Here is a 26,799-nt window from a genome sequence, read left to right on the forward strand (position 1 = left end):
TCGATTTTTGTTCAGTAAATCTCTGGAGTCAGTCAACAGAGTTAAGAGAGCTCTCTCCCAAATTATGATAATTCTTTGCATCTATTGGATCAGGTGAAAAGTTGCATCCACAACAGCTTTCTTATACCAGTCCCAGGAATGATTATTGGAATACAGAGAGAGGTTTCAAAAATGGCCTGTATGTTTAGTAAAACTACTAATATTATAGCAAAAAATGATACGATAAATTAAGCAAGAGATGGACGAATTGAGAGCCTCAGCCTTACAAAACTGAGCCACTCTACACTATTTGTTGCTGAAGGACAACAATTTTTTTTTTTTTTTTGTCAACAATTTTCTGGCACGTGTTGCTTTAACGTGTCAGATTTATTGCTTCAGAAGAAAGGAACAACCGCATAACCCATTAGCTGCCCAGGCTGGGAGCAGTCATGACGATGACCTTTGCACTATCTGTGTGGCTGAGACCCCACCAGATCCTCTCTCAGACCCTTATCATCAGCTTGTTTTTCCTCAGTCAATCTATGGAACCTATTTTTACAGAAGGCATCACATGTACTTTACAAAGCATTTTGTTGCAGTTGCTTCTGCTCTTTATTTAGCTTACTTTGTGCTTTATTGTGCATATTGGATTGAGTCAACTATCACCAGGAAAATTTTCACCAAATTGTGCTGTGCTTACATCTGCCTGAAGTAAACTACTCAGGGTCAGACTCCCAGAGCTTGAGCCAACGTCAGCCACTTAGTTGTGTTGAACCTTAGTTGGGTTGAACCAAACTGCCTACTTCTCTCCTGGGGACAGATACTCTGCTGTCTGTGATGATCTCTGAGACCCCCTTGTCCTGTATGAAGACTGAGAAGGAAGAGGTATGGACACAGGAAGAGGTCAAGTTCAACCATCGGAGGCAGGAATTTTGAGCAGGGTCCTGGGAAGGAGTGTTGACTAACAGAAAAGAGGCTTATAGGATGCCGTGTGCACGGACAATGCATGTTATGGACAGCTTTGCCTCCCCGCTCAGGGGAGAGATTAAGAGAGAAGCCTGGAGAAGCAAGGATGAGGGTTGAAGGTTGTCTGAGACAAATGACTGGACAGACGTGGAGAGGAAGGACACACTTGATATAACAAACTCAGGACAGGAGTGGTTTCTCCACCTCTAGCCAGCCCCTCTTCTGTTCCCAGTCAGCTGCCCTTGGAGTTCTGCTTCACTAGAGAAATGCTTATACCCCACTATTTCCAAGCTGTATATGAACAGCTGTTCTGAGTGTGCTTGTGGCGATGTTCCCAGGCCATTTCCTTACTGGTGTTTCCCTGCAGAGGTGGGTTAAGCACGTTGGAGCTGGGTACAAGCACTTTCCAGCTTCTAATAGAAGAGAGAGGGCTGGCCAGGGACAACCATCCTGCCTTTCTGCATCTCCAGCTTGATCCACGCAGAAATCCCAGGTGACCAGCTTGGGCATTCATTCCCTGTGCAGATGCAGCCTGTTCTAATAATGTTCCAGGCACCTTTGGCCTCTTTCTAAGACCCTGGAGGGACATTTTCTATGGGAATTTAACTTGTGATTTTCCTCACAGGGGCAGGATATGACGGAGACTTCCTCGTTTTGTTCTGTCTATCTTGGTTTTGTATAACAAAGGGCAGAGCCAACAGCTTCTGTCCTAACGTGGAAGGTGTGGGTAATTTAGTCACCAGTGAGCTGCACCCCCTTTCCTGAACTCAGCTGCCAGCCCGTATTCTAAAGGGTTCTAGCATCAGGAACTAACACTTCACAACCATCCCCTTGACAGGGAGGCGGGATTGCCAGTGTCCCTCCTGCCACGTGGATCTTTCGCTGTTACCTGAAAGGTATGTGGCTCCTTTGCAACACCTATATGAATCTTCTAGAAGCAGAAAGCAGAGAAAGACAGAGAGAGGCCCTGGGGGAGGCATAGCATGGATGGCAGCTCTTAGCACCGCATTCTGGTGTTTTTGCGAGGTATCTTTGGTGTCTTAGAGGAGGTGCGCATTCAGGCTCTTGTGAGGAGGCAAGGTTCTGATGCATCCTTTTTTCCTGCAGATGAAAGGGGTTCATTCTTTTGGGGCTCCCTTCTTTGTTTGTTGCTGTTGTTTTTCAAATCAGGGTTTCTTCCTGCAACCCTGGTTGTTCTGGAATTTGCTCTGTAGACCAGGCTGGTCTCAAACTCATAGAGATCTACCTGCTGGGATTAAAGGCGTGCACCACCCAGACAAGACTTATTTATTTTTATTTTATGTGTATAGGTGTTTTCTCTGCACCCATGCACCATAGAGGCCAGGAGAGAGCTTTTGATTCCCTGGTACTGGAGTTATAGATGGCTATGAGCCACAATGTGAATGCTGGGAATTGAACCCAGGACCTCAGGAACAGCCAGTGCTTTTATATCTGAGCTGAGTGACCCAGCTCCTAGAGACTAAGAGGGTGGGAGTCCTCTTATAGACCAACTAAAATCACAGCAGTGTAGGCTGGTGAGCAGGAGTGGGCACTGGAGTGGGAAGGGGAAGGGAAGTGCAAATGTCTCACTTGCCCTTTGGAGCTTATGGGGATAGCAGCAAGCTGAAACATGCCAGTTGTGGTTTGTGTTGTGTGGTTTGCAAAACAACAATGAAAGGCAGAAGAGATGAGAAATGGGCTTCCACACTTCAGTGTGCATGGGTCCTTTATCCCTCATGTCATCAGAAAGGCACATTCCAGGGGATCCCCGAAGAGCAGAGGAGATGGGATCCCCGCCAGCAAAGCTTAGCTAGGTCCGAGGCCCCTTCACAGACGTCTCCATCTTCTTCTCAAATTCAACATGGTTAGCTTCTTCCTTTCTCCAGCTCAGCTTCCCCAGGATCCAAATCTGGAGCCCATGGTGGAAACTAGGAAGTAGTTCCTCTTAAGGGGCAGCTGCGCTCCCGGAATCGTCAGAGCCTGTAGAAAGGGGATCTCGAGGCAGCCGTGGGAAGTAGTGTGGTGCTGGGCACACAAGGTCACTTTAGGAAAGTTTCTTCTTTGCCCTTTAAGAAGTTTTCAGACCACTGGCTTCCAATTAAAGTCTATCCACCAGGTACCCTTGACTATTGAACAGAGACTAAGAGCCGTGGCTCCTGTCAAAGAAGAGGGTAGTGACACAGTCTTAGGGACACTTTGGCTTAAGTTGTTTTTTGTTTGTTTGTTTGTTTGTTTGTTTGTTTTTGTTCTTTGCAGTAAAATTTAAATTCATTGGTTGATTGATTTTGTATCTGGGTAGCGTGTGACCTAGTTTCTTCTTTAGTGCAGCTGGGCAGAGCCCTGCTTGAGGCTGGGTGCTTCCTAATGGCGTTATGGTTTGGGATTATTGATGCAAATGAAAGCTGAAGCCGGGACGGGGCCCAACACAGCCAGTGGGAAGCTGGGTGAGAGAAAATGGGTGCTGCAAACAACAGCTGATGTAGAAACCTCACTCCTCCACCTCCAGCTGTGTGTGAAGGTGCCCCACACGCCTCAGTTTTTCTACCTGTAAATTGGGCTTATTGGTAAAAGTGGGAATAACACTGATGGTATAGGTGTTTGATAAATAAATGCTCAATTTATGTCAGTGTTTATTGCTGTGGACATACACATGGGTTGCACGCATGCACGTGCACATGTGCACATGAATGTGCATTTCAACACCTTTTCCTGTAGCTTTGGTGGTGGAAGTCACATATGTAAATCACAAAAGAGCAACGACAACAGAGAACTGTGAGTCCTGTAGCAATTCTGGAGTACACTGCCCCACTTGCTTGCCCCGTGGGAAAGAACAGACTCTCTTAGGCTAACTAGAGCCAGCGTTCATTAGGATTCCTGTCTAACACTCAACATCCTCTCCTGGGTGGACCCACACTCCCACCTAACACAGCTGACTCGTTTCTCACATGGCAGCCCAGACAAATGGACCCATAAGAACAGCCTCAGTCCCACTGCTTTGCATGGTGCTATCTGGGGGAGGATGTACCCCACGTGGCTTTGCTTTCTTAGGGTTCTAAGCTATGTCCAGTCCACAGGACCAAGGCACAAAAATGAAGGAGAGGCAACAAAATGAAAAACGCAAAGCCAGCGTGGCTTCGGATGCCTTGCTGACACTTGTCAGAGCTGTCACAGACACACACATCCACACTTGGGCTGTCATCAGCCCAAACGACAAGAGTCTTACTATCCCTCCAGAGCTTTGATCTGTGAATACATGCATGAGTTGGTCCAATGCATGTGTGTGTGTGCACGCACACATATTTCAACCTCTTGTCCTGCCCAGGAACTCTGGTCTTGTTAGTTATTGCATAATTAATAATCTCAATAAGTTGTGGTTGTCAAAACAGACAGACTGTCTCAGCTTCTGAGGGGTATGTGACCTTCTCCCTCAAGACAATCCATCCAAACGAAACACAAATGGAGTGGCTCCAGCTTACTCCTCTGCCTTCCTTCCCCATCCCCTGAGACTGAGCTCCAAAGCCCCAGGACTTGGTACATTCCTTTCTCTGACCATTACCCCTCTCATCCCACCACTGTGTTCCTACCAGTCTGGGTCCTTCCAGCACAAAGATAACGCTGAAGCCTTCATGAATTTCTTATATCTCCTTTGGCTGCGTTCCTGCTGTGAAATCCCACATCTTTGTCGATGGTTTTGCAGACAGCATGGCTAGGGCTCAGCAGAAACAAATGCTATGTGAGAATCACCAAACAATGGTGACTATGGTGGCAAAAGACAGAGTAGAACAGTGAGTTGGGCTGGAGAGTAAAAGCCCACTGAATATCCCCTCCCCACAGAAAGCTGTTGTGATGGGATGAACATTTTCTGAAAGAAAGTGACAAAATGATGATTTGAAAGTAGAGAGAGAATAAGAAGGTGGTGACTTTTATTTATAGAGAATTTTTTCTATGTTTGAGCCAGGGTCTAGCCAGGAAGCCCAGATTCTCTTTACATCGTAATCTCTTTGCAGCCTTCTGTAATGTTTAGATTGCACCATCACATGCAATCTAAACAAGCATCTTGTCGACCCACAGGAGGCTTAAACTTTTTCCTTGAGGTTGGTTCCTACCATTGCTCAAGCACAAAGACTGCAAAATCAGCCTTAAATCCTACAACTAAATAAAGAAGCTATGTGAAGAGACTGTGCACTCCTAGATGCGCTGACCACACGAGACTCACTGGCTGTTAGGCTTAGATGCTAACACAGAAGACTTGGAGCTAGAGGAGGCAGCCCTGTGTGGGCTGAGTCTCCGTCTTCTGGACCACAGGATGGAGAAGGGATTGCCAGATGGCCTATACCCATCACTTGGGTCTAAAAATACTAGAAAAATATGAACAGGGAGTGGCTAGCCCCCCCCCCAAAGATCAGAATGGATAAAATTGTCCCAGAATGTCCCAAAAGTTGGCAAGCCACACCAGATAAATACACTCTACCCTGGAATGAAACAGCTCTCTGTTCCTCTGTTTTATGAATCTGATGTTCCAGGGCAAAGAAAAGGTGTACACAAGTGGTCAGTTTCAGGAAGGGAGATAAAGCTGCATTTCAGATTCTTCAGAGATTTCCCATTCTCTGGGGAGCGTCACTAACCCAGAGGAGGGTGACACTGCGTCCCCACACAATGTATGGCTCCATTCCTGACTCTAAACAATACTTGGCTTCCTCTGAGACCCCTCAGCCCTGTCCGTTCACAGCGCCGTGAGTTCCAACTAGCCCAGTGATAAGAGCCTCGCCTGGTAAAATTAGAAGCAGTTCTCACCTCCCACCGCGGATTAAAAGCCACGGGCCTGACGTGGAACTCCAGAATCAGAAAATAACTAACTAACTAAGACAACAGCAGATCTCAGGCCTGCTGGGTGATGGCTCGCTGGTCATGTCACCCAGCCTGTTTATTATTTCCTAGGTGGCCCTCACTGCGGACAGATGGCAGATTTCTCAGTATTCCTGGGGTTTCTGAAGCAAGTGCCTTGGTGCAGCAGCGTCTTCTTCACCCACCTTCTCTTCCTTCAGCTGGGGGAGGTGAACTCAGGTAGTGTATTCAGCCTGGTAGGGTATGAGCACCTAAACTCTGCCCTTATCTTGCTAGGTGCCTGGTAGGAGTGGGCCCTTTTAACACAGCCCCAGACCACACTAATTGCTAAAATGCAAACATATCCTTATGCACGGTATTGGATTTTTGGTTTTTTTGGTTGGTTTATTTTTATTTGCTTTTTGTAACTGTTTTGTTGTTTTGCTTTCCAGACAAGTTCTTGCTCTGCAGCCTAGGGTGACCTGGAACTGGCATTCCTCTTACCTCAGCCCCCCCACCCCCACCCCCTGGTGCTGGGATTACGGTTCCATTCTACCATTCACTGCTTCTGTACCATATACACTTCCCAGGAGCAAAGACAAGCACTTGCAAAGGCTTGGAAAAGGCTTTCTCTGGAAAGCCTTGCAAAGTACACATTCCCTGGGAAGAAACCAGATGGAGGATAAAATGAGACAGTGGAGAGGGGGTGGGGGAGACAAAGAGATCTCAGATGTGTGAGAGAGACAGTTGAAGAAGCCCTGGAGAGGGAACCTAGTAGGAAAACGATTGGGTTGACCGGGGTTCATCCAGGAGGCAAAATATTTTGTCCAAAATGACACAAAGCAAAAACCTTCCACACTCTATGGGCAAAGCAAAGGATGACGAAAGAGATTTAGGGTGTTTGAGTTTGAGGAAGAAGTTTTAGCTGAATTTGGAAAGAGACTAATTTGAGGATAGCAGAGGGACCACTTGGTGACACTATGAAAGAAGAAAAAAATGATTGAAAGAAAGGTCATGAAAGGTCTCTCAACAGCAGGATTCACTAGGCATTTAGGGTAGAGTATAACTATAGATCGTGTTTTTACACATTTTTATGGATGCTGTACGTGTGTGCTCTATTGATACACACGGTGAGAACCGCCTCTCCTGGCTGCTTTACTGTCAGTTTGACACAACTCAGAGATATCTGAGTGGAGGGAAGCACACTTGAGAAAATGTCTCTATAGGATCGACCTGCACGCAAGCCTGTGGCATCTTAAAATTAGTAACTGACACAGAAGGGCCCAGCCCTTTGCGTGTTTATACACCCTGGGCAGGTTGTCGTGGGATCCGTAAGAAAGCAGGCTGAGCAACCCACAGAGAACAAGACGGCAGGCTGCATCCTCCATGGTCCTTGAAGTTCCTGCCTCCAGGTTCTTGTCTGGAGTTCCTGTCCTGTGGAACCTTTCCTCCTCGGGTTACTTTTTGGTCATGGTGTTTATCATGGACAGACTAAGGGAAACCACTACCATGAACCATATGACTTCTGTCTTTCAAGATCTTTTTCTTGGTGCATTTACCCAAACATGCAGGTCTCTGTTTTATATCATAGGCATATCATATAATTTTTTGGTCTCACATGTTGAATTTAGTATGTTCCTCTGACCATATTTACACATCTAAATAGCATCTGTTCTTGATTGATTCAAACAAATAACTAGTCCAGTCCTGCACAGAGCACCTTGTAATGTGTGTACACGGGTATTTTAATTCATACTCTGGGTTTTTTCATGACAATTTCTTCTCAAGGAAACCACACAACTTATTCTTGGAGGCCATCTCTTCTTTGTTATTTTGAATAGTTTACTGTAGATTTCTGATCTACAAAAGGAAGTGGCAACAAAACCAAAAAATCTGGGCCCAGGGCTCTTTTCTGAGACTGATACTCCAACCAAAGACCATTTATGGATATAACCTAGAACCCCTGCACACATGTAGCCCATGGCATCTCAATATCCAAGTGGGTACCCTAGTAAGGGGAACAGGGACTGTCTCTGACATGAACTCAGTGGCTGGCTCTTTGATCACCTCCCCCTAAGAGGGGTGCAGCTCTACCAGGCCACAGAGGAAGACAATGCAGCTACTCCTGATGAGACCTGATAGGCTAGGATCAGAAGGAAAGGAGGAGGACTTTCCCTATCAGTGGACTGGGGAAGGGGTATGGGTGAAGAGGAAGGGGGGAGGGTGGGGTTGGGAGGGAATGGGGGGGGGCTGTAGCTGGGATACAAAATGAATAAACTGTAATTAATATAAAAATAAAAATTTAAAAAAAGGAAGTGGCTTTTAAAATATTACGTTTGAAGTGGGTTGATCTTCGCCATTGTTTTGGACTGTTGTCCTAGAGGAGGTCAAGGTGCTGGGCCCTGGAGAATCCATTTTGGCCCTCGTTGGGGAAGCAGTGGAGTTCCCCTGCCACTTGTCACCGTACCGGGACGCAGAGCACATGGAGATCCGCTGGTTCAGGACCCAGGCCTCCAACGTGGTGTACCTGTACCAGGAGCCCCAGGGTCTCTCCAGCCCGCAGATGGCGCAGTTCCGCAACAGGACCGTATTCGAAGCCAACGACATTGCGAAAGGCAGCGTGAACCTGTACCTCTTCAGCGTGGTTCCCTCCGACGAGGGCCGGTACGGGTGCCGCTTTCTTTCCGAAGACTTCTCGGGTGAAGCTACGTGGGAGCTGGAAGTAGCAGGTACGTCCCGGAGCCAGCCAGGAGCAGAGAGATGGTGAAAAGGATCGGATAGGGTAGAGCTGCTGTGTACTCAAGGAGACAGAATGGGACAGAGAATCCTGCAGATGGAAAACAAACAAACAAACAATCGAGCAGACAAACGCGAAGTGTTAAGACGTTGAATGGGGCATAAAGGGATATTTTAGAGGTCTAGTGCCTGCCTAGCACACACAGGCTAGGTACGGTTCTATTCCCAGTAGCAGGGGCCGGGGGAGGGGGGGGGCAGGGGCGGGGTGAGTGAGAGGAAACCTTTTTGTGTGTGAGAGCCAATTAGTTTTTATAGCTGTATGCGTGAGGGGCTACTGACAGAACCGGGGATGACACAGATGCAATGGCATTATAGAAAAGCCCACCCCATGGTTGACTACTCACAAAAACTGTACTCCCCTTTCCCCCCCCCATTTTTATTAATTAATTCAATTTACATCTCGGTCATAGGCCCCTCCCTCCTCCTCCCAGTCCCACCCTCCTTCCCTTATTCCCTCTCCCCTATTCTTCACAATAAGGGACTCCACCCACCCACCCAGACACAGAGTTTGTCTATTCCCGTGAGGACTGAGTTTGTCTTCCTCCCCTATGGCCTGGTAGTGAAGTCCTACAAGGAAGAAGAGATCAAAAAGCAACAAGGTCTATGTAGGCTTGGTAAAGGTCTTTTCCCAATCTGTAGACTGCCGTTCGGTTCTATTGATAGTGTCCTTTGCTTTAGAGAAGCTTTTCAGTTTCACGAAGTCCCATTTATTCATTGTTGATCTTAGAGCCTGAGCTATTGGTGTTCTGTTCAGGAAGTTATCTCCTACGCCAATGAATTCAAGGCTCTTACTCACTTTCTCCTCTAGCAAATTTAATACATCCGGTTTTGTGTTGAGGTGTTTGATCCACTTGGACTTGAGTTTTGTTCAGGGTGATAAATATGTATCTATTTGCATTTTTCTACAAGTAGACATCCAGTTAGACCAGCACCATTTGTTGAAGATGCTGTCTGTTTTCCGTTGTATGGTTTTGACTCCTTTGCCAAAAATGAGGTGTCTGTAGGTGTGTGGGTTTATTTCTGTGAATTTCATTTCATTCCATTGATCAACTAGTCTATGTCTATGGTAATACCTTGTAGTTTTTATTATTATTGCCCTGTAGTATAGCTTGAGGTCAGGTGTGGAGATACCTCCAGAAGTTCTACTATTGTATAGGATTGTTTTTACTATTCTGGGTTTTTTGTTCTTCCAGATGAAGTTTATAATTGTTCTTTCAAGCTCTGTGAAAAATAGTGTTGGTATTTTGAGGGAGATTGCATTGAATCTGTAGTTTGCCTTTGGTAAGGTGGCCATTTTTACTATGTTAATCCTACCAATCCATGAGCATGGGAGATCTTTCCATCTTCTGGTATCTTCTTCTCTTTCTTCAGAGCCTTGAGGCTCTTGGCTTACAGGTCTTTGACTTCATTGATTAGTTACCCCCAAGATACTTTATATTATTTGTGGCTATTTTGAAGTCTGTGGTTTCCCAAATTTCTTTCTCAGCCAATTTGTCTTTTGTATACAGGAGGGCTACTGATTTTTTAAAAAGTTAATCTTGTATCCAGCCACTCTGCTGAAGGAGTTTAACAGCTACAGGAGTTCTCTGGTGAATTTTTTGGGGGTCACTTATGGATACTATCATATCTAGTACTATATTGAAGAGATATGGAGAGAGTGGGCAACCTTGTCATGTCTTTGATTTTAAAGGGATTGCTTTGAGTTTATCTCCATTTAGTTTGATGTTGGTTATTGGCTTGCTGTATATAGCCTTTATTATGTTCAGGTATGTGCCTTGTATCCTTGATCTCTCCAAGTCTTATCATGAACAGGTATTGGATTTTGTCAAAGGCCTTTTCAACATCTAAGGAGATGATCATGTAAATTTTTTTTGTCTTTCAGTTGTTTATATGGTGGATTATGTTGATGGATATTTGTATGTTGAACCATCCCTGCATCCCTGGGTTGAAGCCTACTAGATCATATGGATAATGTGTCTGATGTGTTCTTGAATTCAGTTTGCCAGTATCTTATTATTTTTGCATCAATGTTCATAAGGGAAATTAGTCTCAAATTTTCTTTCTATGTTGAATCTTTGTGTGGTTTAGATATCAGGGTGACTGTGGCCTCATAGAATGAGTTTGGTAATGTTCCTTCTGTTTCTATTTTGTAAAATAGTTTGAGGAGTATTGGTGCTAGCTGTTCTTTAAAAGTCTGTAATTAATGAAAATAAAATAAACATTTAAAAAAAAAAAGAAGGAAAAAAAAGTCTGGTAAACTCCATGCTAAAATCATCTGACCCTGAGCTTTTTAGGCTGGGAGTCTTTGATGGCTGCTTCTATTTCCTTAGGGGTTGTAGTGCTGTTTAAACTGTTTACCCGCTCTTGATTTAACTTTGGTAGGTGAAATCTACCAAGAAAATCATCATTTCCTTGAGCTTTTACAATTTTGTGGAATACAGGCTTTTGAAGTAAGATTCTTTGTATTTCCTCAGGGTCTGTTGTAATGTCCCCCCTTTTATTTTGGATTTTGTTAATTTGGGTACTATCTCTCTGTCTTTTAGTTAATTCGGCTAGAGATTTGTATCTTGTTGGTTTTTTTCAAAGAACAACTTTTGGTTTTGTCAATTCTTTGTATTGCTCTCTTTGTTTCTAGGTTATTGATTTCAGCCCTGAGTCTGATTATTTCCTGCCATCTCCTCTTGAGTGTATTTGCTTCTTCTTTTTTTCCCCCTAAAGGTTTTAGGTGATATACTAATTTGCTAATATGGGATCTCTCCAATTTCTTTGGAAGGCATTTAGTGCTATGAAAGTTTCTCTAAGCACTGCTTTATGGTGTCCCATAAGTTTGGATAAGTTGTGCCCTCACTTTCTTTGCGTTCCAGGAAGTCTTTAATTTGTTTCTTTATTTCTTCCCTCACCCAGTGATTGAGCATTGATCAGGGAGTTATTCAGTTTCCATGAGTGTGTAGGCTTTTTGCTGTTTCTGTTGTTGAGGTCTAGCTTTAATCCATGATGATCTGATTTAAAAAAAATGGGTTTAATTCAATATTCATGTACTGGTTGCGGTTTGCTTTGAGACTGACCATATTGTCAGTTTTAGAGAAGGTTCCGTGTGGTACTGAGAAAAAAAGTATATTCTTTTGTGTTTGGGTGAAAAGTTCTGTAGACATCTTTTAGGTCCATTTGATTCATGACATTAGTTTCAATATTTCTCTATTTAGTTTCTGTCTCAATGCTCTGTCCATTGGTGGGAGCGGGGTGTTGAAGTCACCCACTATTAATGTGTTGGGATTAATTTGTGATTTAAGCTTTAATAATGTTTCTTTTATGAATGCAGGTGCCATTGTATTTGGGGTATAGATGTTCAAGATTGTGATGTCCTCTTGGTGGGTTTTTTCTTTGTTGAGAATGAAGTGTCCTTCCCCATCTCTTTTGATTAATTTTGGTTGAAAGTCTAACTTATTAAATATTAGAATGGATACTACAGCTTGCTTCTTGGGTCTGTTTGTTTGGAAAATATTTTTCTAGCCCTTTACTCTGAGATAGTATCTATCTTTGTTGCTGAGGTGTGTTTCTTGAATGCAGCAGAATGTTGGATCCTATTTCTACAACCATTCTGTTAGCTTGTGTCTTTTTATTGTAGAGGTGAGTTCACTGATGTTGATAAATATTAGTGACCAATGTTGTTAGTTCCTTTTATTGTGGAGTTGGTGGTGATAGTGTGTTTGTATGCTTGTTTTATTTTGGTTTTACTGTTGTGAAGTTATTCATATCCTGTGTTTTCTGGGGGATAGTTGACCTCATTGGGTTGGAGTTTTCCTTCTAGTATCTTCTGTAGAGCTGGGTTGCTGCATAGATATTGTTTAAATTTAGTTTTGTCATGGAATATCTTGTTTTCTCCATCTAGGTTGACTGAAAATTTTTCCTGGCATTTGTGGTCTCATGGTGTCTGCATGACATCTGTTCAGGCCCTTCTGGCTTTTATCATCTCTGTTGAGAAATCAGGTGTGATTATGATAGGTCTACCTTTATATGTTACTTGGCCTTTTTCCCTTGCCACTTTTAATATAGTTTCTTTGTTCTGTTTTTGATTAGTGTTTTTGTTTAGTGTTTCTAATTTCTTTTCTTGTTTAGTATATTTGGTATTCTGTAAGCCTCTTGTATGTTTAAAGGCATCTCTTTCTTTAAATTGGGGAAATTTTCTAGAGAATATTTTCTGGACTTTGGAGCCTGGAATCTTCTTTTTCATCTATCCCTATTATTCTTAGGTGGCAGGAAAGGTTTTAAAACATAAAAAAAAAAAAAACCTACCAACAAACCCATATACAGCAAATAAAAAGCAAAAAAGTTCATAAAATACTGAATGACTTCAAAACAGCTGAAAAGATAATTTTAGTCCATAACAACAAGGTGAATCAAAGTAACATAAGTGTGTAATGGGCATTTATATTAGTATTTGTAATAATGCTTAGAATTTTAAGAGCACCTAAATACCAGCATATAGAGACTGAATGTGGTCCATCAGCACCGTCCACATTTCTGAAGCTAGAAATGAGGAGCTCAAGGAACAGAAGTGTAGTGAGTCGTAGAATCCATTAGCAAGAGAGGGGAAAACATGCAAAAACTTGATGGTGTATATTTTCATGCATAAGAAATAAAGGGGAATATTGTAGAAAGAATTGTAAGACACACAAGCTAGAAGCTAATAGAAATTGGTTGTGTAAGTAGTGAGAATGTAAGGAATAAAATGGTGGAGAAATGCCTGGGGCTTTCCTAATACATACTTTAAAAATCATTAATATTTAAATAACATTAATACTTTAATGTTTTTTTTTATCAGTTACATTTTATTAACTCTGTATCCCAGCCGTGTCCCGATCCTTCATTCCCTCCCAGTCCCTCCCTCCCTCCCTCCCTCATCTCCACCGTGCCCCTTTCCAAGTCCACTGATGGGGGGGACCTCCTCCCCATTCATCTGATCCTGTTTTATCAGGTTTTAATGTTTTTTTAATTGAAATAGAATTGTATCACTTTCTCCCCTTCTCTTCTCCCTCCAACCCTTTCCAGATACCCTCCTTCAAACCCCTCCCAGGCCCTCAGCTCTCAAAGTTGATATCTTCTTTTTCTTTGAGTATTGTTGTTATGTACATGCTGAGTGGTCAGCCTTGAAACTGTATATGTACCACCAACAATAAGGACTCAGGTTTTATATGGATTGTGTATATTCACACATATATATATACATATATTGGTATTTTTCAAGTTTAGAATATGTGGCTGGGGATATAGCTCAGCGGTAGAATGTTTACTTAGATGAACAAGAGTTGGGTTTGACTCCTAACACATAAATTGATGATTAATGGCATATGATAGTGAGATAGATAACAGAGCTAGCTCTATTTGACTGTGAAAGAACTGCATATGCCATAGGCATTTGAGATCTAGTGAGAAATAATGGAGAAAAATCTATTGGAATTCTGGGTGAGACAATTCTTCATTGTAGTGGAATCATGTATTGCACAGTATAACTAGATGCACATAGTCCTCCTCTGAATATTTCCTTATCCCCCTGCCTAGTCTAAACTGTCTTGGGCAGTTCAGAGTTGGAGGACTGCAAGCTCACATATGTGATAAGAACAGTCATAATCCCTGACCCCTTATTGTGACCTCAGATGGTGAACAGTGGCATAAACGTCATGCATAGCTTCTAGAAGTGAGAATGACCTTTCCAAGTTCTGCTTTCCCAGGGCTGGGCTCAGACCCACACGTCTCCCTTGAGGGCTTCGTCGAAGGAGGCATTCAGCTGCAGTGCAGTTCCGGTGGCTGGTACCCCAAGCCGAAGGTTCAGTGGAGAGACCCCCAGGATCAGTGCCTTCCTCCAGAGTCTGAAGCCATCGTCAAGAATGCCCAGGGCCTGTTCAGTCTGGAGACATCTGTGATTGTCCGGGAAGGGACTCATAGCAATGTGTCTTGTACAATCCAGAGCCCCTTGCTGGCCCAGAAGAAAGAGTTTGTGCTCCAGATTGCAGGTCAGTAGGTAGGCACCGGCTCACACACATCCTTCTAATCATCGGAAGTTCTGTTTTGATTGACCCAGAGGAGGTCTGTGAGGACACAGGGATTCCGAGGCCTTGGCTGAGTGTGGGATGGGTTGACTTTGAAACCCGAATCTATTTGGCCAAAAGTAATTCTCTGAGAGTGCAGCTGATGACCAAGTAGTGGGTAAGACCCAGGGGAGCAACATTTCTAGATCAAAGGCCACTCCCCAAGCACATAGAGACCAGGATGGGCTCTCATCTGTTCCTAACATCACCCCTCAAACCACCATTTGTAGAGCCCCAATCCCTGCCCTCTGGCTCCCATCCCAGTGAGGGGTTCTGATGACAAAGTGAGTAAATAATATCATGCCTGAGGAGGCAGTAGTGCTAAAGAGAACTGAGAAGCAGAGAGAGGCACCTGGGAGTAACATCACATATCTCTGGGTTAAAAAAAAAAAGTGACTCAGGTAAGATGTTCAGGCAGGGTTGAAATTTCAACCATTGCTTGGTTTCACCGTCTATTGTTTCAATTTTAATTTTATTTTCTGAGCATGGGTGTTTTGCCTGCATGTGTTTCTGCACACCACTGGTGTGCCTGGTGCCCTCAGAGGCCAGAAGAGGTCACCAGAGGCCCTGGAACTGGAGTTACACATGGTTCTGGGCCCTCACTCGTGTGCTGAGAAGCAGAGGTAGATCTTTCAGAATGGCAGCGAGTGTTCTTAACTGCTGAGCCATCGCTCAAGCTCTCAACGTCTTTATTGTTTTAAGCACTGAAGACAAGTCAAACCTGTGAGTTATTTTTCCGTAAGTCCAAATTAATAGTTCTAACAGAAAGCACCATCTTCCTTTGTATCAGGCAGATACAACCACTGCACACCCGACCCAAGACAGACTGGAACTAGCCCTTAAATAGGATGGCTTGTCTGCGTCATTTGTCATGCACTGTTTTTCTAAATTCCTCTGGTAACTAGGTAGTGAGAGGCATCTGTGCTAGCTCTCTTTATCTAAAAGGAAATTAAGGCAAGCATGAAATTACAACCTGGAGATGGACCCTAAAGTTAAATTCCCGAAGAACACAGGGATGTGGGTATCTTGCTCTTGATATTTGCAGGCCAACTAGATGGTCCTGAAGAACAACAGTCATAGGTTATAAAGCTCTCAAGCTTGTTCAGCTTTCAAATAGACTTACTCAAATCTCAAAGGAACAAAGAATTTACAAAAAGTTTCCTAAAGAGAACCTTAGAGCTATGAATTTCTTTTAGTACCAGGAAAAACTTGGATTTTCTGCTTTCTTTCTTCTTGGGTTTCCTTTCTAGATCTGTATGTATCTAAATTTATATAATTTATAGTCTATTATTAAGCTCACGTATATAGACCTTTAGAGCTGTACATACTTGCATATGTCCACCACTGTTAACGGTTATCAGGTAGAGAGACCACAGGGGCTGGAATGGAGGGCCTACGTCTAGCCACCAAGACAAGGAGACAGCAGGTTGTATGGTAAAAGCTGTATGTAAAAGATAAATCCAGTGTGTCCGACACTTTCATACAAGACAGTAAAAACAGAGTTCTAGAACACTAACATTTCAAAAAAGACCAAAATTGCTAAGCAAAATAAACCAGAACCAAACCAGCGTCAGTAGGCACTGACTCACATTCGTCTTTCTAATCATCAGAAAGCTCCCTGTGCATTGGGACAAAACACTATGTGACTTCACTTACATAAGTACCCAGAATAATCGAGTTCATATAGACAGAGTGTAATTGTGGTTATGAAGAGCCTAGAGGCCAAGTGTGAATGCGGTGTTCAGTGGACAGCATGGGACAATGAAAACTTTCTGGAAATAGACACTGATGATAGGTACACCACAGTGAGGGTGTACTTAATGTTACTCAACCGAACAGCATGGCTAAGATGAGGGCTGGGGTGTGGCTCCTGGGTACAGTGCCTATGTCTCATATAAGAGCCCAGAAGAGCATCCAGGACTCTTCACCCCCTCAAAGATAAGGCATTAGCTTTGAATGATTAGGTCACAGGGACACAAAAATATCAATGACACGTGTTTTCTGCTCTAGTTTTGTCTGCTCTAGTTATGCTCTAGTTTTGTCTCATCTTTTCATCTTCTGGCCACTGTGCGGGCTGCCCTGGGCTACATACAGAGCCAAGCTGCATCCTGCCCTTGAGGCTTGCCTTAGTTAGAGTTTTATTGCTGTATGAAGGGAAACATTTAGTTGGGGCTGGCTTACAGTGTCCGAGGTTTAGTCCGTATCCTCATGGCAGGAAGTGTGGCCGAGCACAGCCAGACATGGCGCTGGAGGAGCTGGGAGTTCTACATCTGAAGATAGGGAAAACAGAGAGAGAGAGACAGACAGACAGACAGACAGACACTGGACTGAGCTTGAGCTTCCGAAACCTCAAAGCTCATTCCCAGTGACACACTTCCTCCAAAAAGGTCATACCTCCATTAATGTCACTCCAAATGAGCCTACGGGGGCCATTTTCTATTTTAGTTGTCTATTTATACCTCTCTCATATATTACAACCCAGCTCCAGTTTCCCCTTCCGCCTTTTCTTCCAGGGGATTTCCCAAGCTCTACCTAATGTTTGGCTGTGGGTCTCTGCAGCTGTTTCCATCAGTTGCTGCGTGGAGCCTCTCTGATGATGATTATACTAGGCTCCTGCTGTGTGCCTACCATCAGTGTCCCTTTCCAGAAAGTTTTCATTACCCCAGATTGTCCACTTAACACCTCAAGTTGCAATAAGACTAGGCACCTCCCCTCATCTTAAGGCCGGATGAGGTAACCCAGTGGGAGGAAAAGGGTCCCAAAGCAGGCAAAAGAGTCAGAGACAGCTTCCACTCCTACTGTTAGGAGTCCCATAAGAAGAGCAAGCTACAGGATCACAGCATATATGCAGAGGGCCTAGGTCAGTCCTATGAAAACTTCATGATTGGTTGTTCAGTCTCTGGGAGCTTTGATGGGCCCAGGTTAGCTGATTCTGTGGGTTTTCTTGTGATATCCTTGGCCCTCTGGCTCCTACAAACCTTCCTTCCCCTCTTCCTGGGGATTTCCCAAGTTCTGCTTAATGTTTGGCTGTGGATCCCTAAATCTGTTTCCATCAGTTGCTAGATAGAGCCTCTTTGATGTTGGTTATGTTAGGGTACTATCTATGAGTACAGCAGACTACCATTAGGACTCATTTCACTGGCTTTTTGTTTGTTTGTTTTTCCTTGCCAATCATGTTTGGTTCTCTCCTAGATGTCTGGGCTATCCGGCCACTGGTTCCTGGCCCTCCAGACAGTGTCAGGGGAGGTCTTCCTCTCATGGGTCTCTAGCTGGACCAGTCATTGGTTCACTCCCCCAATTTCTGTGCCACCTTTACCACAGCACAACTTGTAGGCAGGACGCAATGTAGGTAGAAGGTTTTGAGGCATGGTTGGTGTTATGGTGGCCATTTTCATTTAAGCCAGCACAGGGCTTCTTTGGGTTGCTGCCGTGGCTAAGCAACTATTGGCTTTGTTGGAATTCCCCCAATGGTGTGAGAACTAAGATACTTGCTAGGAAGCAAGTGATAATCTGCGCACTCCCCAGCCAGGTAGAACAGCTCCCTGTTTTTCAAAAACAAAACACTTTGGATACAGGGTTCGTTCAAGTGTAGGATCAGAGCTGGAGAAGTGGAGCTGTGGTTGGCCACTTGTAAGTGGTGATGAGGAGAAGAGCAGCCAGTGTTGTGGCATCCGAATCCACTGGGAGAAAACAGAGACTTAGACTCGATTTAAATGTAGATTAAAAGAATTAATTCTTATGGCTAGCAGCCTTAGAGCCAAAGAGCATGCTGTGAGGAAGTGTGCAGATGTGAGGGGGTGACTAAGATTCGGTTTTAAGGGCATCAAAAAGGTGTGTATCACAACTCTCCGTGGTGTCCACAGCTGCAAATGTTTTACTTCCTGAAGTTGTTTGTTACTTTCCTGTTATATAGTAATAAAAAGACTGTTTCACCCCTCTCCCATATGCCTGTGGAGCTTTATAGAAGCAAAGGCAGTTAGTGCCTGGCAGCCTATTATCCCGCCTTATCTTATCTCGCCTGCAGGCCACTGGGTTCTCCCTGGCATTCCAGAACAAAAGGTCAGCGGCCCTTAAGGGATGCCTGGCTCCATTTAATTCTCTCTAGTCATCGCGGGGGGCCTGTATAAATTATTACTCAGGTCTTGGCACTCTAATGACTCGGATAGAGCAGTTCATTTGGGGCAGGCGAAAGCACAGCGCCATCAGGTTAGGGCTGGCTGTCATCTCCCCATGCCAGGACCTAACATTTATCTTCAGTTCACAGCCTTCCCTTCTGCCACACTAGTGAGTTCTGCCATTGAACCTGATCCTACTGGGAATGAAGGCTCTGCAGCTGCCTTCACATCTAGTTCATACTGGCCATAGAGGCTCCCACTGAACTTATAACTGACCGCCCTAAGGCCACTAAAGACTCTCTGTGAAGTAGGGTCCAAGATGGTCTTGTTTCAGTGGTCAGTGGGACCTGAGTCAACACAGTTAAGGCCGGGCGGCCTGTTTTGCAGATGTGTTCCTACCCAGACCGTCCCCCTGGAAGAAGGCATTCCTGGGAACCCTGGTGGTCCTGCCGCTCAGTCTGGCTGTGCTCACCATGCTGGCGCTGCAGTACTTCTACAAGCAGCGACTCACCCAAGGTATGAGCAGGCCCAGAGCTGGGGTTTCTCCACAGTGGTACAGTCTGGGGGTCTGGGCCAGGTTCATTTTCTCTGACAGTTGAAGAACTAAGAGGCAGGAAAGAGAAACCTGAAGCACAAGAGGCAGCAGCAGAGAAACCTCAACCACTGCAGACAGAATTAGCAGCTGGAAGGGGTAAAGAAACACACTCATGCAACAAACACACAGATAAAAAGGCCCTCCGTGGAGCTAAGGAGGGAAAACATAGGGTCTCTTTCAGAGGGCTGGGCTTTCTGTCAGTTTTTCTCCCCTACTCTAGGGCTGGTCAGTCTGAGCACAGACAGGATGGTTGATTGGTCCTCGACTATTGTGTGACAGTGTCCTAATCAGGCCTTGAACTTGTCTCAAGTCAGGAGGTTGAGGAAGAAGCTGGTCGCTTTGGAAATTTGCCACCTGTTACCTAGCATGGTCCCTCTCCTTGTCTGCCCACCGGAAAGGAGAGTCTAACTCCAGCCCCTCAATAGGGAAGTGGGAGGGGAGAGGATGAAGGGGGACACAGAGGCAGAAGGCAACCCAGACTGAAACGAGCTCTTGACACACACAAGCGCTACTCAGAAATTTCCATCCATTCTTCCTTTCAGAAAAGCTGATGGAACAGGGAGAGAAGGACCGAGGTAAGCCAGGGGAGGTGCCCTCTGTCCCCCCATCCCGAGCAGTCCTTGAAGAGTGGGAGGGGGCACCCAGAACTAGCAAGGCGGAAAGAAGTACTGGTTTTGCTCCTGCTGACTGTGTCCAGTCACAGGATGGCTCCCAGGTGTATACCTTGTGGGGAGGGCCCCATGTTCATAGTGTGTCTTGTCTGGCCATCCCCCACTCTGAGAACACCCTCTTTTCCTTCTGTCTCCAGGAAGACTGACTGCACGGTTGGGTAAGTTCTGGGTTCCTCACCGCAGGGCAGGCTGCAGGACAAGTGGGCTTAACTGGCCACCTCTGGAGCAGAAAAGGGCAGTCAAGTGACTAGGCTCCTTTGAGGAAGAGAAAGGTGACACCCATCTGGTTCTCCATCCATCCTTGTGCTCCTCTCCTCCCTCAGTCAGACTGGGCTGGGCTGTCTGTGGGTGCCCCGCTTCAGGGCTCATTCCACGGGAGAATGTCTGAACATGCCCTGCTGGAGTGTTTACTCCCTCTAGTTCACCTCCCTGGAATAGATCTTTCTCTTTTACCTCAAATGCCACTGTAAAGAACGACCCCTGAACTCGTGGTAAGTTGGGAATACGCTGTTAAATTACTTTTCCTCTCACTGGAACACTCCAACCTAACCCATGGAGGGGTGTGGTGTAGCAGAGGGCTGTGCAAAGGAAGGCACCTTGGCGAAGGCTGGCAGTGCCAGCATTCCATTAAGGAGGCAGACCCAAGAGGGTTGGCAACTTCCAGGCCATGCTACACAGCACATATATGCTACATACTCTGTGTCAAAAAAAAAAGGAGGAGGAGTGACGCCTAATAAAGGAGAGATGGAGAAGACCCCCATAGTTAGAATGAAGACCCAGAGAACCACAATTTGGCTGCCCTGCCAAGACTCCTGACAAACGAGAAGGGTAGAGAGCTCTGTCTTACCATCTACCCAATCCTACCCAACAAGACCACTGCAATGAGTCATCAACATCACAGTCTGAATTAGTCTGTGGATTGTGTCTAAAGAGCTCGGGAGGTGGAGAGACGAGAGGAGTGTGTTCTAGGGGCAAAATAAAACAAACGAACAAATAATTGTAATAGCCTTCTTATCTTTAAATGAAGTATTCGGCTAATGACCTCCAGAGCCACATAGGCTGTGCCTGGGCTTTTTCATGGGTTTCTGTGACCCCCCCCTCAAACACACACATCAGGAAAATCTTGTGGTTTCAGAAAGAATGAACCTTTCTCCAACCAGGTTGGAACCTTGGGAAGAAACCCTTTAGAAACAAGCTTGTTTTCCCTCCCTCTCCCAGTGCCTATGTTTCTTCCTCTGAAATGGAGCTAGAATAAAGGCCCTGGAATGATGGGGTGAGCCTCATTCTACAGGGCAAGGTGACATCGGGGATAGAGTTGCAGTCAGGAGTGGTTTGAGATTAGGGGATGTGTTTGCATTGGAAGGTTGATGCTCCTCTGTTTTGCTTGCAGAGAAACTTCAGGCAGAGCTTGGTAAGTGCCCTCCCCCCTCAGAACCGTTCCTTCCTGTCCCCTGTTTGCACCTGGTTGTTTATATACCCTCACATGTCCCTACAAAGTATGACACCCAGGCTGGAATTGTGGATGGCAAGGAAGGGACAATTAGACATCTGTGGCACAAAATGTGCTGTGGGGTCCTGACTTTCTAATTCCCTTTTTTGTTTGTTTGTTTGTTTGTTTGTTTACTGCTTCAGACTGGAGAAGATCCGAAGGCCAAGCAGGTGAGTAAAGCCCATTTCTCTCCCACTGTTTCTCACTGGGCTCCCTGACTTCTGTGATGAAATCCCAACCTTCTAAACCTACTGTAAACTGAAAATGTCCTAAGGTGGAAATGCATTTGATATAGCTACCTGTGATATAACTACCAAACATCACAGGTGAGCAGCACAGTGCAGGCATTTTGGGCGGGGACCTTCTGACCATGTGGCTTAGGCTATGACTCACTGTGGCTTCCCAGCATCACCGTAGAGTAACACAGCACCTATCAGCAGCCTGAGAAATATCGAAATTTTAAGCATGGTTTCTAATGAATACATGTGGCTTCCACAAGCATTGTAAAGTCAAACAAACAAACGAAAACCACCCAAAAACGTGAGTCAAATTCTCATTAGCCAGCTACTATCTGTCCTTATAGCATCACAGTTTCTCTGGTGCTTCATATGCTTCGTGTGCTGTGCATATATTTTACTTGGTAGAAGTCAGACCCATTATTCACTTTTATATTTATATTCACTGTCCCAAGGCTACATTGTTTCCAATCCTGCTTAACGAATGAAAAGTGAATAAATAAAAAGATATGACTGGTCCTCGGTTTTGGCACCAGATGAAATGAATGAAAAAAAAAAAAGAAAGAAAGGAAAGGACATGACTTAGATAAAAAGGAGAGGGTAATCAGAGGCAGGGGCATCTGGGAGAGTCCAGAGTGGACATGACTCTGAGCCATGTGAGGACCAGGGGAAAAGAGAGATGTGGAGAGAGAAGAACCAGGTACAGCAACCAGGAGGCCCCAAAGAAAGCTGGTCACCAAAATGGCTGGATTGTATAGGGAAGGGCAGCTGAGGGAAGGGATGGAGAAGTTTAGGGCATGGGGTAGGGTACTCCAGCCATACCCTGGGACAGGTAGGGACTGAGGGATGCTTGGAGAACCTGGTAGCCAAGTTGATTTTGATATGTTAAATAGGCACACATCTATATCCTTATTAATATGTATACATATATTATTGACATTAAACAGTGGATTCCTTTTGCTACTATGTCATTCGCTGTCCATGTTCCCCTTAGTCTTGAAGAGGGATCATTACTTTTGATAAAGTTTTTTTTAAATAATTTATTTAATATTTATTTTATGTGCATTAGTGTGAGGGTGTCAGATCCCTTGGAATTGGCATTACGGACAGTTGTGAGCTGCCATGTGGGTGCTAGGTATTGAACCGGGGTCCTTTGGAACAGCAGACAGCACTCTTAACCACCAAGCTATCTCTCCAGCCCCTTGATAAAGTTTTAATTAATCAAACTTTTACCATATGGCTTATGCTCCTGAACTTCTGTTGAAGATCTTTGCTAAGGATGCCACAAAAATACTGTTTTATAATTTATTTTATTAATCCGTAGTGCATTTATCAGCTTTCTATTAGTGTCACATAACTCCTGATGGAGTCAACTTACAATGTGCAAAGGTCATAGTCTCACAGGCCACTTGGGCCTGTGGGAAGGCAGCACATGGCAGCAGGGAGTTGGGAACTGTGGTAGAAGCTGCTGCTTGCCTCGTGGTAGGCAGGAAGCAAGGAGAGAACAAGGAGAGGCCAGAGTCTCAACACCCCGCAGAATGCCAGAAGGCTTTCAACTTGACTGCCCCTCTTAAAGAGCCCACATAGTGCAGAGCTGAGGTCTAAGCCTTCAACTCAGGGCCCTGAGAATGTTTCCGGTCCAAACTGCAACATGTTTCATGTATACGTCATTAATCCTGCAGAATTCCCCGCATGCTGGCTGTGAGATAAGAGTCCACTGATTTGTCTGTGTGCACTGATTGGGACTTCTCAATGCCACATTTCCCCAGTGAGGCAAGGTTTCAACTTCAGTGCATGTTCAGTCCAGACGGGCTCATCTTCCCGCTTGCTTGCTTTCACCATTATGGCTTTTATAGCCTCAGGAAGTTCAGCTTTTCCTTCCCGGTATCTACTTCCCTTTTAAAGCTGATGAACCTTTAAAAACATAAATTTACACAGTTCCTTTAAACATCCTCAAGCTGACTTAGACGAACGGTTTTAAAATTTATAGGCAAACTAACATTGAACCAACATGTTGCTAGAACTGAGCTGTTCCATGTAAGAGCTGTGTAGCTTTAAAATTCCACTGGGCGTTCTGATTGGGTGCAGGGTTAAACCCCACCCCATCCCCAATGCTCTGAAAAGTGCCTTCTGTTGTTTTGGATCAACCCTTTGTTCCAAAGCAGAACAAGTGAAAACTAGAGAGAAATCTACTTAGGATGGTCCACCATAAAAGAAGAGGTGTGGAGAGAAGGCACTTTAGGACAGAGGCCAGCTCAGCAGAGCAGAGCAAAGTTTTATTTCCATGCTTTAGGGCACCCAAGTTCCTTGGCCCTGTGTTCCATCTTCCCAATGTAGCTTGAGGTTGCACACCACTTTGGTAGAGGCCAGCACTGCCGTTAGATCGCTGTGCAATCAAATCCAGAGCTGGGGGATGAGGTCACTTAGTTTGTGGACAGCTCTTGAGCAAGGCAAGCCACCCTTGGGGTCTCTGAGTAGCTCTCTGAGCCCCTTCTCCTCTCTCTTTGGTTTCAGAGTGGAGAGCAGCCCAGCAATACGCAGGTAAGTAGCTGATGCCGCCAAATGTCATGGGTTGGGTCTTGCACAGAAGGAATAGGGAAGGGTCTGAAGCCAGAGGAAGGGTTTTTCCAGGAGCCAGGTCCATATCCTAGAAATGAACACACTATACATACTGCATGCTGCATAACGGTCACATGCGCGCACATGTTCCATACAGAGCTGTTCATACACGGGCCCTGCTTCCTGGGCTTTACTAGGTTCGTTTCCTAAGGGCAGGAGGGCTGCTTCTGGGATCTGTTTGCTGGAGAAAAGGTAGAGTCTGACAGGAACCCCTCAGATCATTCCAAAGAAGGGCCCCTCAGGCAGTCATAACGATACACATCTGAAATCCCAGCGCTTGGGAGGCTGAGGCAGAAGCATCAACCTAGGCTATATAGGGAAAACTTGTCTCAAGAAACGGATGGGCGGGTAGGTGGGTGAGTATCCTCCAAGTTCTCAACAATCAAGTGGATGTGTTTGGGGCATGCGTGTTGGAGTGCAGGTCACTGGATTAGGTGATCTCAGATCTTAGGATCCCTGTAATTCTAAGAGTCCTAAAGTTGTTGAAAAGTGGAGACACAGCACTGATGTTCAGACAGGGTAATGGGACCCGTGGAATCAAGCTGCAAACACCTATCTCTTCCTTCATTGCTCAAGGCCTGGCGCCATCCCGGTGAATCTACCCAAGAACCGTTTAGGAACTCAATGGGATTTAGGAACTTTCCCCGTTATGAAAGGAATGGTCCTCATTCTGCTCTGGGAAGAGGGATGGTTGACGGGGGAGGGGAAGAGGGAAGAGTGAGGGGTGAAGAAGTGTTACAATTCCCGCAGTTGTTCCAACCGGGAGAAGAGGAGAGGGGAAATGAAAAAAAAAAAAAAAAGAGCGGGAGAATAGACAGGAGAAGAATGGAGGGCAGAGAAGGGGAGGCTCCCGAACCTTTCTCCTCCAGCACTAACCCTACGTTTCTGCTCAGTGGACGTGACCTTGGATCCCGCCACGGCCCACCCTAGCCTGGAGGTCTCCAAGGACCGCAAGAGCGTGTCCTCCCGCCCGGGGGAGGCCAGCACGGTGGCGGGCGACTCGCAGCGTTTCTCGGAGCAGACGTGCGTGCTGAGCCGGGAGCGCTTTCCTAGCGGCCGCCACTACTGGGAGGTGAACGTGGGCCGGCGCAGCCGCTGGTTCCTGGGCGCCTGCCTGGAGTCGGTGGAGCGCTCGGGGCCCGCGCGCCTCGGCCCCGCGGCGGGCTACTGGGTGATGGGGCTGTGGAACGGCTGCGAGTACTTCGTGTTAGACCCGCAGCGAGTGGCGCTGTCGCCGCGCGTGCCTCCCCGGAGGGTGGGCATCCTGCTGGACTACGAGGCGGGGAAGCTGTCCTTCTTCAACGCGTCCGACGGCTCGCACATGTTCACCTTCGCCGACGCGTTCTCCGGGGCGCTCTGCGCCTACTTCAGGCCCCGGGCCCACGATGGCAGCGAACACCCGGACCCCCTGACCATCTGCTCCTTGCCGGTTAGAGGGCCACAGGTCCTCGAAGAGAGCGACGTTGACAACTGGCTACAGCCCTATGAGCCCTTGGACCCCGCCTGGGCTGATGACGAGGCACTGCTTGACCTCAAGGCCGGTCCGAGCATCGCCCCAAACTAACCCTAACCCGGACAGCGCTTTGCTCTCCTGCAGCCAAAGCTGGACGGCTGGAGGACAAAGAGAGCGTTTTGGCCCGCGCAGCTGCGTGTACATAATTATCTTTAAGGAGCGTGGGCAGATAAGAGATCATTTGTGCTCATAGCAGGATTCCGGAGGAGGTGCTGTGGGAGACGGGTAAGAAAACAGAAGCTTTTGCTGATTTGTGTATAGTTCTGTGTGTTTCCTGTGTTTTGTGTGTATGTGTGTGTGTTCTGCAAAAGTCTAGAAGTAATGACATTTCACAAGCAATGAGTTCGACCATGGCTCAGGTCTGAGTTGTAAATATCATTTCCTGCTGAGACTAAATGAGAGAAATGGCCGATTCCAGGGCTGGGGTAGAGAAAGCCCAAAGCTTGGACCATTTTGTGCTATAAAGAAAAAGTCAGTCTTCAGAAACCGACGGGATGCTGCACGGTTCAGATCTGCTGTGCAAAATGGGTGGCGTGGTCAGTAACACTTTAAAACGGGAGTAGATGTTACGAGGTCTCGCCATGGGGAAAAAAAAAAGGAGGTGAGGTATTTATATATGCCAGTTGACCTTGCTTTAGCTATGCCGGAATGCACACAGGTATCAGAACGTGCTGTCCACCATAAATACACACAGTTTTTGTCTGTCAATTAAAATAAGTGAATAAACATGAATGTTAAAAGAATAAAAGCAAAAATACATAGCTACAGTGTGTGGTGACGTCCCTGACCGCAATGTATGTGGAAATTTGAGCTTGGAGATTAATGATTGGAGGGACGTGGCTGGGGTAGGGGTCAGTGGCAGGGCGAGTGCCTAACATCGGGGACATCACACATTTCGGCAGGGCGGGAT

General features: G+C 45.7%; 1 protein-coding gene across 1 annotated transcript; it reads left to right on the forward strand.

Moving 5' to 3' along the window:
* Positions 1-1,578: 1,578 nt before the first annotated feature.
* Btnl9 (butyrophilin like 9) lies at positions 1,579-26,656 on the forward strand. The gene is made up of 11 exons (XM_060363793.1): positions 1,579-1,841; positions 5,884-6,009; positions 8,151-8,498; positions 14,295-14,576; positions 19,154-19,282; positions 19,904-19,936; positions 20,170-20,190; positions 21,423-21,443; positions 21,665-21,691; positions 24,272-24,298; positions 25,270-26,656. The coding sequence occupies exons 2-11, from the start codon at positions 5,904-5,906 to the stop codon at positions 25,938-25,940; spliced, it is 1,665 nt and encodes a 554-aa protein (XP_060219776.1). The 5' UTR covers positions 1,579-1,841; positions 5,884-5,903; the 3' UTR covers positions 25,941-26,656.
* Positions 26,657-26,799: the final 143 nt, after the last annotated feature.

The sequence above is a fragment of the Meriones unguiculatus genome, chromosome 11 (assembly GCF_030254825.1).
Source record: "Meriones unguiculatus strain TT.TT164.6M chromosome 11, Bangor_MerUng_6.1, whole genome shotgun sequence".
NCBI classification, from domain to species: domain Eukaryota; kingdom Metazoa; phylum Chordata; class Mammalia; order Rodentia; family Muridae; genus Meriones; species Meriones unguiculatus.

Excerpts from the sequence above, each read along its gene's own strand:
- Btnl9 (XM_060363793.1), top strand. The coding sequence starts at position 5,904 with ATGGCAGATTTCTCAGTATTCCTGGGGTTTCTGAAGCAAGTGCCTTGG. Across the intron at positions 19,283-19,903 it reads CAAGCAGCGACTCACCCAAG|AAAAGCTGATGGAACAGGGA; the intron begins GTATGAGCAGGC and ends TCTTCCTTTCAG. Across the intron at positions 20,191-21,422 it reads AAGACTGACTGCACGGTTGG|AGAAACTTCAGGCAGAGCTT; the intron begins GTAAGTTCTGGG and ends TTTTGCTTGCAG.